The sequence below is a fragment of the Prorops nasuta genome, unplaced genomic scaffold, assembly GCF_024137725.1.
Source record: "Prorops nasuta isolate Cenicafe-Biocafe unplaced genomic scaffold, Cenicafe_Pnas_1.2 PNAS00010, whole genome shotgun sequence".
NCBI classification, from domain to species: Eukaryota; Metazoa; Arthropoda; class Insecta; order Hymenoptera; family Bethylidae; genus Prorops; species Prorops nasuta.
The window spans coordinates 8,047,883-8,062,468 of record NW_027116807.1 but is presented as its reverse complement, the minus strand read 5'-3'; the positions used below and the strand labels follow the sequence as shown (position 1 = coordinate 8,062,468).

At 33.7% G+C, this 14,586-nt stretch overlaps 1 protein-coding gene across 1 annotated transcript in view; it reads right to left on the bottom strand.

The window, feature by feature from the left end:
- Positions 1-14,586, bottom strand: part of IA-2 (tyrosine phosphatase IA-2) — a 251,237-nt gene that overhangs the window by 190,896 nt on the left and 45,755 nt on the right. The window contains exons 4-10 of the mRNA XM_066733157.1: positions 9,945-10,005; positions 9,527-9,658; positions 8,665-8,770; positions 7,481-8,225; positions 7,220-7,375; positions 7,097-7,134; positions 6,824-6,988 (exon numbers count right to left, since the gene is read on the bottom strand). Of these exons, the coding sequence (XP_066589254.1) occupies positions 6,824-6,988; positions 7,097-7,134; positions 7,220-7,375; positions 7,481-8,225; positions 8,665-8,770; positions 9,527-9,658; positions 9,945-10,005 (1,403 nt within the window). The remainder of the gene's footprint in view (positions 1-6,823; positions 6,989-7,096; positions 7,135-7,219; positions 7,376-7,480; positions 8,226-8,664; positions 8,771-9,526; positions 9,659-9,944; positions 10,006-14,586) is intronic.

Genomic DNA, 14,586 nt, shown 5'->3' with positions numbered 1-14,586 from the left:
ATTTATACTTGCCTAACATTTGGATCTCACTATTTTTTTTAATTAACAAATTTTATATTACTATATATTAATCTTACTAGATACGACTTATGTACTTGCCGTCCTTTTTTTACAAGCAAAGCTTGTTTTTTGTGGGTTATTAAATAACGGTTAGAAAATATTCATTTACTTTTTTTTAATAGTAGTAATAAGAAAGTTTTATTGTCTCCTGGAAAATTGTATGTATATATAATATACAGAAACTGTTATTGTCTCATGGAAAATTATTCTTATATGTGATATAACCTATCGGGCAGTTGAAATCTATATGAGTTTAAAGAAAAGAAAAAATTAAACATGATTTTTGTTAATGACTTCCACATCTGAAATTTTAGCATATGTTTATCAAATATCTTAACAATTTCTTTTAATTAATATGCTCCTGATAATTACTGATGCACATAAATGTTGAAAGTATTCTTCTCCCTGGCACAGTGTTGAAAATATGTAAATATTAATTTTACTTCATCCAGTCAGCTCTATCATCAGCAATAATATTGGCAATGGAAATGTTCTGTCTCAATTTAATTTGAAAAATCAATTTCACAAATACCAAACAATATATAACATATTATATATTAAAATTCATTTCTATATCTAATCGTAGTAAACAGAAACTTTATTATCGCCTGGAAAAATGTTCATATATATGATATAACCTATTCGACAGTTGAAATCCATATGAGTTTAAAGAAAAGAAAAAGTTAAACATGAATTTTTTTAATGATTTCCATACCTGGATGTTTAGCATATGTTTATCAAATATCTTAAAAATTTCATGTAATTAATATGCTCCTGATAATCACCGATACACATAAATGTTGAAAGTATACTTCTCCTATGCTCAGTGTTGAAAATATGTAAATATTAATCTTATTTCATCCAGTCAGCTATACTATCCTCAGCAATAATGGAAATAGAAATGTTCTATTCCAATTTATCTGAAAAAGAAACTTCACAAAATACCACAAAGTATATTAACATCCTGTATTGTAAAATATAATATTATACTTATCTAATAATTGTCGACTCCTTATGTCATTATTATTCGAATTTATTTGTCATTCCGAAAATTTAACATATTCACTAACATAGCAATGATTAACCTCATTGTATCAAATATAAATAACCTCACATTACAATTTACAGTTAACAGTAGTCCCCCGATTAATTATATCGATTACATCGATTTTATTTGATAGTTCACAACACTGGTTTTGTCGTTGAGTATAACCGGTTGGCAACACTGAGAAAAAATGACGTCATTTTCTTTAGCGGTTAACTTCAGCCCGAGACATACATAAATGTGGGGAATGAAAAGATGACGGAGGAAAATCTCAATATTTCGATATATACAGGGTTTTTCTCTAACAGAGGAACATACGAGATTTCGTGTTATTTGACTATAGTAAATATTACTATAGTCAAATTACTGTTTTCCATTTAATTTAAATATTAAACGTAGTAACCAAGATTAATTGAGTAAAATGACATTTATAATGGATAATAAAAGCAATTAAACTAAAATAACCATTAAATTGTAACTATCTACGCTTTTATTAATTATAATAATGTATAGTAAGTGCTTCATTGCTATAGTTAAATAACACAATCCTATGTTCCGCTGTTAGAGAAAAACCCTGTATATAGCTAACAGGGTATGATATATCTGGATTGCGTAAACCGATTTTGATGTTTATAGGCTTAAATGAAAGCTTTTTCTAAACTATTTAAAAAAAGCTTTATTTAACCCTTAGTGTGCACACCTGTTTAATGAATCAATTAATGCATATGGGGTCAATCTGACCCCATACGACATAAACTTAGAGTATCTTCGCAACTGTACGTTTTTGGTATGAAAAAGCTTAATGTTTTCTATTGGAAAATTATTAAATTTTCATGATTTTAAATAAAAATCTAAAAAAGAAATGATATATTAGTCAAAAATATATTAAGAGGAGAAATTGTTTAAATTATCGTTTTTAATTGTAAAAAAGGGTGTAAAATTTACATGCATTAATATCCGGAACAATCATTTATGGATTTAGTAGAGTAATCCACGTAGTTTAAGAAAAAAATATGAAATTTCTTAAGGATTTCAAAAAATATATTTATTTACGAATCAATAGTTAAACATTTTTAAGTTGTATGAAAAAGTGAAAATAATGGTACTGTAGTAAACGATATGAAATATTCTTGTACACAATAACTAAAAATAATAATATAATTATAAAATTATAGTTATTAGTATATTTAGTCAACACAAGCACAATCTGTGCATAAATAGACTCTGTGGTTGTCACACATCGGCCGTCCGCAGGATGGACATTTTGCGTTTGTTTTTTTATCTTCTTTGCGACTGCACAGTGAACATCTAACTCTTTTTTCAAACTTTGGACGTGATTCTTCAGTAGGCAGTAACTCTATACCTAAAATTGTTTGAATGCTTTTCTTTATTCCTATTTTCAAACAGGATGTTTCAGCAAGTCGGCGATGGAGTAATGGTTTTAGCAAGTACATTGCAATCTGCTTTTGGCTTTCCCTTCCAGACAATCTCTCTCCTACATTTTCCGGATCATTCATTTGACGAGAAGTATGGATTATTCTGCTATTTACCGCTGCCTGATCCAACATCCCAAAAAAAAATCGCACTGGCCATCGTTTTGTACCACGCGTAACAGTGTAGGAGTGACATAATTTGTCAAAAACGTCAGTACCACCTTTTGTACTATTGTAATGACTTATAATGAGAGGTTTTTTCGACTCTGTTGCATTTTCTGTCGAATTAATGAATGAAGATGCTACTAGTACAACTTTCTTCTTTCGTGGTGTCCATGACAGTAAAGCAATATTATCATGGAAAGCATATTTTGCATTTCCCTCTTCTCCTGCTATTCTCATTTCTAATGGTATCTCGCGTTTATTACTTCTGATTGTGCCTGTAATTTTCATGTTATACGGATCTGCCAATGCTTTCTCAATTAAATGAATCGAAGTGAACCAATTATCACAAGTTACATTACGATTAGTTCCATGAATTGGTGTCGTAACTTTCAAAAAAACATCCTCAGGAATAGATAATCCTTTTTCAAAAACTACTTTACCTGTATAGGGAATTGCATTAATCATATAAAAGGTGGTCGCGTCGTTCAAAGTAACGAGCTTAAGACCATATCTATCAGGTTTACTTTTTATGTAGACTCGAAAACTACACCTTCCTCGAAACGATAACAGCTGCTCATCAACAGTGCAGAGTTTGTGTGGTTTGTAATTCCTTCCACATTTATCAATAAACATGTTCCATAGGTCTTCGATACAAGCGAACATATTTGGTGACCTCTTTGATTTATCATCGAACCGCAATGATTGCGAAAGAAAAATAAATCGTCTACCAGGCATAGCAAATCGAAACATAGTATAGCCTTCAGTATTAGCCCAGAGCTCTTTGACAGCAACATGATTGACCTTCCATATACCCATATAATAAAGCAATCCTATGAAACCGTTTATTTCAGTCAAATCGGTTAAATGATGATAAGTTTGAAGAACACCGCCTTTTGTCGTTATGTCACGTCTCGTTGATTCAATTTTTATGTTGGTATATTTTACGATCAATTCGCGCATTTCCGTCGTGAATAACAATTCCCAAAATTGAAAGATTTTGTCGCAATGTAGAGATTCATTCATTAGTGCTGGCATATCAACCTCCGTAGATGTAAATCGATCTAAAATAGAAATATAAAAAACGAACAATTTAATTTTCATTGAAAAAACAGAACAATACGCAAAGTAAATGTGATATTTTTGCTCGAACGTCTTTCATTCTGTTTCGTTGTCCACTTGTATCCATTTTTTCCTCTCAATACTGTTCTCGGTCTACCTCTCACGCGCGACTGTAAAGCACGATGTTGTTCCAACGAATTTTCAGTATCGCTCTCTATTTCGAATTCGCTTTCCTCACATGAAGTTTCCGATATCATTTCAACATTATCGTTTTCATCTTCACTTGATTCATCTCCAAAATCGTTGATTTCATCTTCATTTTGTTGAAGGTAATCTCCAATACTTCGCGACCGTAAATTATAAGCCATTCTGTATGCTATACGTTTGATAAAAAAATTAAAACGTTATATTACACATTTATCTTTACTTACTTCAAAATAAAAGTGAATAATTTTCCTTATCACGAAAACACTTAACACTGAAATCGTGCACACTGGGGTCAATCTAACCCCACCTAAAGCAGAAGATATTTATATGTGGCTCGAACGTTAATACTAGCAAGAACTCGCAATTGGTTATGACCCAAACTGTTAGAGATAGGATGACTAATTATTGTTTATATATGTTTGAGGTCATGCGCCATCTTCCTTTAAAGTTATAAAGGTTTGATTTCAAAATTGGGGTCAAAGTGACCTCATATGCACACTAAGGGTTAAATCATGACAATTTATTATTCACGGAGATAAATCGGTTAGAAAATTGAGACGGCGAAACTTGCTGTATAAGAGAGTAGTGCCTCGACGGCAGTATAGAACACGTCTATACATACTTTTATGTACTTGCCGTCGAGACACTACCGTGTCTCGTGATAAATCAGATTTAGGTTACTATAATGCTACATAAATAATATTTAGTTTTAACAATTTTAAAATCTCTCTTGCATAGTTAAGATATGATTACACTGGACCTACTGTATTAAATAAGATTAGCTAATATCCCCGTTTACTTTTGAAGAAGATCAATAACAGTCATAACATAGCATTTCAGAAATATCTATTAACTTTCAATGCATAAAAAAGTAACCATAACCAGTTGTTAATAAGAAAAGAGTATTGTCTTTCGATTGTTGTTCGATAGAACTATAAATTAATAACCCAAAAATGCTCAGTATCTTTTTACACATCGTATCAATCCTGATGATAGCAATTGCTAAGTCTTTTCTACTCTTTTTAGAATACATTTTAACGTGGTGAAACATTACTAAGCACATTGCTTCTTTCCACTCCCCTCCCTCTTTATTTCGGTTCCACCCTACTCTCCCCTGAGTGGAAATAAATACCCAAAGTACCGAATTATCTAAGTTGCGTATAACGCAGAGACGCATAGCTTTACCTGGTTCGGCGTAGCATGGAGTCCATGAGGTCGCGTCCGACCTTTCGTTGTAAATATTTACGTCCCCTTTTTTAACTACTGTATGCAAGAGAATAATCTCCCATGGGTCGGTGATGTAGTCCTCTAAGTAAGAGTATTGTAATTACCGTACGCGGGAGAAGAGTGAATATTTAGGAATTAGTAAGGATGCGTGACTGTTAATATGAAATTTTATCTATCTTCTCCATTCTCTTTTCCGTCCTGTATCCCTTGTACATAGCTTTTCCCTTCTCTCATTCCATATCCCCTGTACATATCTTCCCCGTTCCGTCCCCGTCTCGTCCCAGTAATCCCCCTTCCCGTTCCGTCCCTACATTATTTCTACGACTCTAGCGGTCCCGGCACTCATCAGCATTCAAAGTTCGCGCCATCAGAACCAGCACTACCACCTCATCACCAAGCAGTACTGCCAACCTAGTTTCGTGCCAAACTCTGGAATGGATTGGAATAGGGATCGATCCTGACTATTGATTGGATTAATTGGATCACGCCACCTGTCATCTATTCATTAGGTCCATTGATTGGCTATTATGAAAATGAGGAAGACACGGAAATGGGTAATTGAGCCAAAAGGAAGGAACAGAGGGCTCACTCCTTGTTACGCCGTCCTACCGTCGACTTGACTATCGATTCCGCTGCCGTGCTGTACTTTTCCGCGGTGGTGCCATATTGTAAGGGGCTTTCCGAGATCAACCGACTGAGTCGTCTAATCATGTCGCCGCCGAAAATTAAGATTGCTACCGTTCGAGGACCCGCGAAAGAGTAGCCGGTATTACCTCTCTCCTCTTCCCTGATTTGCCTATCCTCCCGTTTACCGTTCCGTCCTTCCCAGCGTACTCTATTTTTCCTCCAGCCTCTAATCCCCTTTATCTCTATTTCCGTCCCTTCTGATTGTTTGAGTGTAAATACGCACGACGATTGAATTGTATAATAAGTGTGCGTGAGTCCTGGCAGGGCTACCCTTTACTTTGTATAGCTTCCCCCCTTTCATCTTCCCGTTCCGTAGACATTTGTGAATAAAGTAAGTGTCCTATATTTTAACATTGATTTTATTTATTTCTCGCATAATCGGTTTGGGATTACCCCTTTAATAGGCCTCCGGTTATAACATGTATTATTTAAATAAATATAGCTTAATCTGAATTACAATTTATTATAATTAAAAATGTAAGACATAATTAATATAGAAATAATTATCCGATTTATGCTGTGTTTAGGCTCATTTTCATAATATAAATGGAAGCAATACCTTAACAATAATTTAAAAAATGTTGAAATAACGATGTAAAAGTTTAAAATTTGTATTAGCTTTTGGAGTAAAAAATATAATTAATTTGCCTTGTGTTTATGGCCTGTGGTTTATTACCCTAGGCCCGATGCTAGTACACATACAGGTAGGTCGCTTGGTGGGGAAGGCCTTCTCTACTTGGGAAGTAAGGTCCTTTAAAACCCTTGTTGATTTGTTGGACAAAATATATTCCCCAGAGTGTACATAACTTTTCGACTTAGTTTATGTGCAAGAATATGTGGTTAAAATATTAAAAGCATCATTGCAGTTATACCCACTATAGCATTTTTGTGACAGCCTCAACTACGACATATTGAGTAGCGTCTGATTCGTAAGACTCACCTCTTCTACTATTCTTTCTCCCTCGGCCCAAGTGTGAATATCTTGTTGAAACTCAATATAAACGTGATCCATATCCACGTTGTTGTAGATCTTTCTTGAATCAATTGTGCTCTGAATTTCACTTGGCAATTCTTTTTTGACCAATGGTGCTAGTAAGATGTCGTTCTATTGAAATAAACAATGGCATGAATAAAATGAGAGAAAACGTTTGCTTCCACGAATAAGAGAATACGATCGGATCAAACTGCACGAAATGAATGGATATAGAGAAACCTTTTGACTTTGCTGAGATAGATCGTCGTTTGGTAAGACTAAAGAAGAACAAAAAAAACACAGTTATATGAATAAAGAATATTCTTATAGACAAGAAAAACGAATGGAAAAATTGAATCTTACTGTTTTGGGAAGCTTGGTTCTTGAAGGCATAATTGTTCGTGGAAAATGGTGGGCCTGGCTTTTTAACATCCAATCTCTCTCTCCTCTTAAATCCTGCTAGCTGCTTTTTCAATAATAGTTCCAACTCGTCTTCGGTTAGAATGTCATAGGGATCTTCTAAGGGGAAAAAAAGAAATAGTTATCTGACAAGCAAGATTTTCCAAATCTTGTTTCACAGTTATTACATGATTATAGATTTTCTCTAATAGAAACGGAACTAACCATCCTCTTTTTCAGCATTGTATCCATTCGGAGTCCTGGGTTCGGCGAGTCCACCCTCGGTATAGAGTCCGTCGTTGATGGCTAGCTCTACAGTTTCATCGACGTTCTCCCCTGGCTCTTCTTCCTCTTTCTCATAATTATCATTACTCTCCCTCTTCCTGTTAGTCCTCCACGAAAGGTAATCATCGTCATCCTCCTGGTGGTCGACGGAGAGAGTCTTAGGATACTTGGTTTTTTCAAACAAGTCATCAACGTAAACATCCCCATTAGTGTTCAGATCCAAATGTTTCCCAAATGAACTACCGATCTGCGTCCCCTCGTTCGGCAAAATGTCCAAATCATCAGCGTCCTCCTCCAACTTCCTGATGACCCTATCCTCTTCCAGTAATTCTTTCAATGAGTCAATTCCTCTCTTCGTGTAAGTCCTAGAGCTTGCGCGTTGATGAACCTCAGGTTGCGTCGGTGGTTCGTCCAAATCGCTCAAGGTCAACGACCCTTTCCTTGGCCTTCTGTCCTCGAAAAATGCGGACGTGGGCAAATCGTAGTCACCATAGTCCAGTTTGGGTCTATAAATTTGATATTTAAACTTTCTCGACCTGTCCCCGTACGGGGAATAGTCTTTCTCTTCAGAGAGTCTCGTGTAGTCCTCCCGGACTCCTGGTGGATAATATAATTCGTCAGCAAATTCCCCATGAGGGTTATCGCTACTCGGTGTGAACTTGACTATGGCAATTGGTTGTTCGTGCTGTGTGGAAAATCGATTGAATTATCTTAATGTCACGCATACTGGCTTTGATATTATTAAGCCGGATGGCTCGGAATGGATCAATTTGGGCGAGGGGGGAGGCGGGTCTAATCTCACAAACGACTTTCTTTAATTTCTTATCTCTATACGCGATTTTCTCTTGTTTGTTTTAAATACTACTTTCCTCTACCTTCTACATTCTTCCTACTGATTTACTTGAAAATAAAACTTTTAAATTCTTCATCAATGCAGAATCTCTTAGGGGATCGGGATATGGCATATCGGTAAGAAACAACAAAATCAACAAAGCAACGAAACCTTGATTTTTCGATAATCAATCATCGAGTAACTATTATATTCTTATTATTCCGCATTTCGTCGATTTATTGAAAACTGTGTCTTCGACACGAACAGCAACGAACTTTTTTTTGACTCTCACCCCTTCTGCGCGAAGAACATCATCGAAATCGTCGTACTCCTTCTCGTGAAAACGGTATCCATCATGGTTTTTCAAACGGTTGCACAAACGAACATCGTGCTTTAATCTGTGCAAAAGATAAAAGAAAATATTAATCAACTGTAACGACATATTTATATTCCATCCTTAGTCTTACCATCCTTATTCCTACACGGAGAAAAATAAATAGTACGGTTTGCTACAAAATAGAGTAATAAATACTATATTTATTTAGTAATTTCTCGACACATGAGGGATTATAGTAAATATTGATATAAAAGTATAGTAATATGCATAATTAACAATCTACTTAAAATTCATATACAATCTAGTATTTTTGCTATATTTATTCTACTTAGTACTATAATATTGCAAAAACTACTATGAAAATATATTAGTATTTATTCAAAGTATTAAATATTGTACTATACATTTATGAATATGTACTATTTATAGATATAAGAGTTTATAAAAATAGTAATTATTACAAGACAAAAATATATTTGTACATTTTACTAAACTTATAACAAATAAATAGTATAATTTTTGCTGTACTATAAAATTTATTTTCTCCGAGTGAATCGTTAAAACACTCCGTTCCACGCTTCTTACATTTCTCACATTTTATTCGTGGTTTAAAAAACTAAATATAGCTACATAAAACGGTTGGTTTGATGAACATTTTAGTTTTGCTCGAGGAGTAAAGAAGTCTGGACTATGCGTGTGAAGTCAAGATGAGCATAGTTTTAGCTCTTCATCTTTGCAAGATCTAATAAGACATTGATGCGAGGGGAGAAATGAGAAGCGAACGAACGAGAGTACGCAGTGCTATAAACCTACTTACCCATATCGAAAATTATAGAGAGACATCTGCATAATGCACTGTGTGTAAGGGTGAGGCCACTTGTACCCTTCGACCTCTAGTTTTTCAAGCTGCAACCGTAATAACTCCAACTCCTCCGGGTCCAAGTTGTATCTGAAACGTAAGTCGAGCATCAGTTCCTTACCATCAATAATAAATATAAGTAACGGAGAGTTATAAATTGTTTGAAGAAACAACACGAATCTCAATAATGAAGTTAAGATGAAATCGTCGTTTCGTTGCAATTGCGAAATGGAGAAGTAGTAAATTAGATTAGCTAATGGTCGTAGGCTGGAGGTAGAAAATATCAACAAGCAATTCTTTAATACAGCTTCTTTTGTATGATCAACCAAGCTGGTCATTGAATAATTTATATTGATAACGGTTGATGGAAGCTTACCGATATAGTTCCTCTTCGGCAAAGTCGTTATACAATGGTATACATCTCCCAAACGCCAGGTCTAAAATGATAAAAATCTCTCCTTTATACGAGTCTGTTTATTTTAATTATTAATATGCGATTAAATACAGGATCTTTTCCTAACAGCGGAGCATAGGAGATTTGTGTTAGTTGAGTATAGCACTCAGAATGATAGAACGCGAAAGCGCTGATTGGTCAATATTGCGTAGTGCCAACAGAAAATAGGTCGTTACCACTAGTTAGATACAACAAATGAGATCCATCCACCATTTTCGTGTATTGAAGTGTTTACGTGTTAATCGTAGCAGAAACTGATTAAAAATGGAGTAATGCCAAAAAAGTGAAGTTACCAAAGTAAAAATTTAAAATAATGAATGGAAACAGTACGAATATTCTTACTTCACATTCATTATTATCAATTTTTACTTTAGTTACCTCACTTTTTTGACATTTCTCTATTTGTCACCTCTTCTTCTACAATTAGCATGTAAACACTTCAAAGTATCAAAATGGTGAATGGATCTCATTTCTTGTATATAACTATTAGTAACGGCCTATTTTCTGTTGGCACTACGCAATATTGACCAATCAGCACTTTCAGATGCCATCATTCCGAGTGCTATAGTCAACTAACGCGAATCTCCTATGCTCCGCTGTTAGGAAAAGACCCTGTATACAGGGTGTAACGAAACGATTGCATTTTCTCGTAACTGGAGGTTCGTGGTGACAACCCGAGTGCACGTATAAAATTTCATTCGAATCGTTCCAGGAGTTTAAAAGTTATTTCCATTTAAAAATCACCCTTTTCCGATCCTTTTCGAACGACTTTAACTGCACAATGGAAAGTGGAGAGAGTGAAAAAACAATTGACGAACACCCCGCTAGAAAGCAAAAATTATAGATTGCGCGCGATAATACATTTCTTATTCATTCCTTTAATCTAGCTATTAGATTAATTTAAAAAAATTGCAAAATCCTTTTCATTACAATTATAATTCATTCAGTACAAGTATTATTGACTGAATTGATGGAAAAAACGAGTTGACGCAATTAAAAGGAAAGTATCAAAAACTAAAATGTCGCGCAAGCGCACTGATAATTTAATAGGCGGTGGATGATGGCATTCTCTTTCTACTATAACGAAAAGTTAAAGAGAATTATTTAAAATCATTGCATTGATGATAGAGAAAATTAAACTTACCCATTTAGTGTTCTCCAACTTCCTTTACATGGAAGTTTTTGAAACATCATCAAACTGGCTCTTCGATGATTTCCAGCATAAAGCACATTATCATTGATTTTGCATTCAAACCCTCGCGAATTTAAACAAATTAGGTATTAACCTAGGTTTCTTCAAAACACTGGTTAATTTGACACTTTCCACTGTATTAAGTAAGCTGATAAATAGTGGTCGAAATTAATTATTGTTTATTCTTTCTGTCTGTCTCTTTCTTCAGCCTACTTCAAATAGTTCAAAAGTGCCGAATTAACGGGAATTCATATACCGACATTACAGGGCGAAAACTGCTTCGCATGCAGCGTCGTCATTTATTGGCGGATTGTAAAGTTATTATATGTTTTTGGAAATGCCAGAAGATTATCCACTGAAGTACGTTGGGCAAATTAAAAAAAAAATAAAAAAAAATTTTGTTTAAATAAATATATTAACATTGTTGAGAAACAACAATTAAATCGCAAAATCCCCCAACGTACTTCACTAGATAATGTTCTTACGTTTCAAAAAAGTCGACAAAAATGCAAATCCATCAAGAAATGATAATGCTGCATGCGAAATAAATAATAGAAGAATTTCCTGTTCGGGAAGTCGCGAACACGAAATTCTTCCATTATTTAGTTCGCATGCAGCATCGTCATTTCTTGACGGATTTGCATTTTTGTCGATTTTTTGAAAACGTAAGAAAATTATCTAGTGAAGGACTTTGGGGAATTTTGCGATTTAATTGTTGTTTTTCCATAATGTTAATATATTTATTTAAGCACAAATTTTTTTTCATTTTTTGTTAATTTGCCCAACGTACTTCAGTAGATAATCTTCTGGCATTTCAAAAAACCTATAATAACTTTACAATCCGCCAACAAATGACGACGCTGCATGCGAAATAGTTTTTGCCCTGTAATGTCGGTATACGGATTCCCGTTAACTAGCGTTGGGAGAAAATGTAGGTTAATAATTATTTCATTAAATTTACGAGTGATTAAAGACAAAAGCAATAATAGTTATTTGTGAAAATAATCGAGGAAACAGTCTGAAGCCTTTCCAAAACTCCGATTTAAAGGAATTTGGTGAAAATTAACGGGATTCCTCACGCGTGCTTTACGACAGTACAAGTCAATAAACAATTAGTTTAATAAAATTCAAATGCGGATTGAATTGAACAATCGGGCGTTTGTAAGAGAGTGTGCCAGTCCTAACGAGTCAAACGAACTTAAAAACACTCAAATTAGTAGAAAAATAACGCTGTACCATTGTGCCGCGTTCTTGAAGAGAGGTTACTTTTGGTTATTTCCACTTTAAGAACGCGGGACAATGGTACAGCGTTATTCTTCATCCGATTTGAGTTCTTTTAAGCTCGATTGACCCGTTAGAATTGGCACCTTGTCATAAAGAAGCCCGTTTTTGCAATTTGCTTCGCATTTAACTTTTATTAAATGAATTGTTTATTGACTAATTGGAAAACGAGCCAGTAACGGCGGAATGCTAACCCATATGTGTGTAGTAATGGCCAATTAACAGCAACCATTAATGGCTGACGTATGGTTAAATGCTGGATGATAACAATGTTCCAGTACTGGGCTAAAGCAATCGCCCAATCGTCATAGAATCTATTGGACCATTAATGGGGTAAATATGGCAAAATAAGACGAACCATCAATCGTTTACAATAATGCGCCAAGCATGGTAATAATTATTACGCCATTAATGGGGTGAATGTGGCAAAAGGAGACGAACCATTAAACGCCTACATTAATAGGCCAATAATTTTATTAATTATGAAACTATTGATAATAAAAGAATGGATAAAGCATGATTTGTGTAATAGTAATGAAAATAATTATATTTTTCTCCTTTTAATTACAAAAATAGAAATATTATAAAATAAATTTACTTTAATTTTGTATTTAACTTCACCTATAGCTATAAACATCTATAGCGTTAACAAAACTCTTAAATTATTAAAATATTATGTGTTGAACTAAAACAGAGTACAATCAAAATTTAGTCATTGTCCACCCCATCTAACTGAGACACTGTATGACTGATATGTCTTATCCTCCGGCCTCCTTCTCGATCAGCAGCACCGGATAACCATCGTCCTATCTGTCCTGCAAGGTTTTTTAAATTTGGATCATCCCCAAACTTTTCATTTAAAACATCTGTAACAAACAAGATAAATATGTTAAGTATTAATTAAGATTAGTTTTAATTTGGATACTCTTAAAGTCCCATAAGATTGAATAAAAATGGCATTAAACATTTAAATATTATATGACTATAAGCTTACAGGATGAAATAAGCAATTGATTAAACTTATACAGTCATTAAATCAACTTAGGTCCAATTTAAACACAGGAAATGGATACTAAATATGCCTATACACACCTTTCAAACAGGCAAATGTCTGTGATTCACTACAATTTTTCTTTGCTTCTCCTCTCATTACTCGACCAGTTCCTGAATACAGAATTTGTACGTTTTTTGTAAGGGTAGAAGATATTATCTTCCGTATACTCTCTCTAACTGTGGTTAATCCCAATAATAAGGTACGATAAAAATTCATCTGAAAATCACATAATGTTTTTAATTGTCAGCATTAAGTTGTTTTTATAAAATGAATATTAATTTACTTATCAAGCATTCCTTTTTAGCAGATGATTCTTCTAAGCACTTTTCCAAATTTATGAAAATTTCTAATGAACTTATTGGAAGAGAGAACCCTAATATTTCTGATACATCCTTCGTACTCTGAAGTGGCACAGATTTTGGGTTATTTAAGACAAATAAATTTTTAATTTCATCTATTTTGTGCTTTAGATCATATTGAAGACTCTTTTTATTCGACTTTAAAGCTTTGGTGATAACTTTTGTTTGCTCATTTATTTTCTTTGTTATAAAATCCTTCAGTGAATCTGCAAAAGAGAGTTCATCGTATAAAATAATACAAAATTATACATTATATAATAAGTTGGTTAAAAAATTAATTTAAATGAATTATATTACCTAAATTTATATTGCACACTGAATCCTGAGGAGTAGCATTTGAATATATCTTGACAGAACTTGAGTCCCCTGAATAATTAAAAAAAAATATTGTAAATATGGATATTTGAAAACAGCAGTTTTCAAATTTTAAGAAAGTGAAAGAAACATGGTATAAATCCAATTGATTATAATTATTTTACTATTAAAGCATATATTAACTTTTAGAATAGAAAAAGTAGAATGTAAGATACTTCAGAATATATGCGTTGAATAAAATTATTAAGTACGTATGGTAGCCAGCAAAGAGTACACAGTTTTTACAATTACACAGCATCAACATTTAAATATATAAAACATATTAAGATTAATTTTAACTTTGAAAAAGTATTGATATATCTA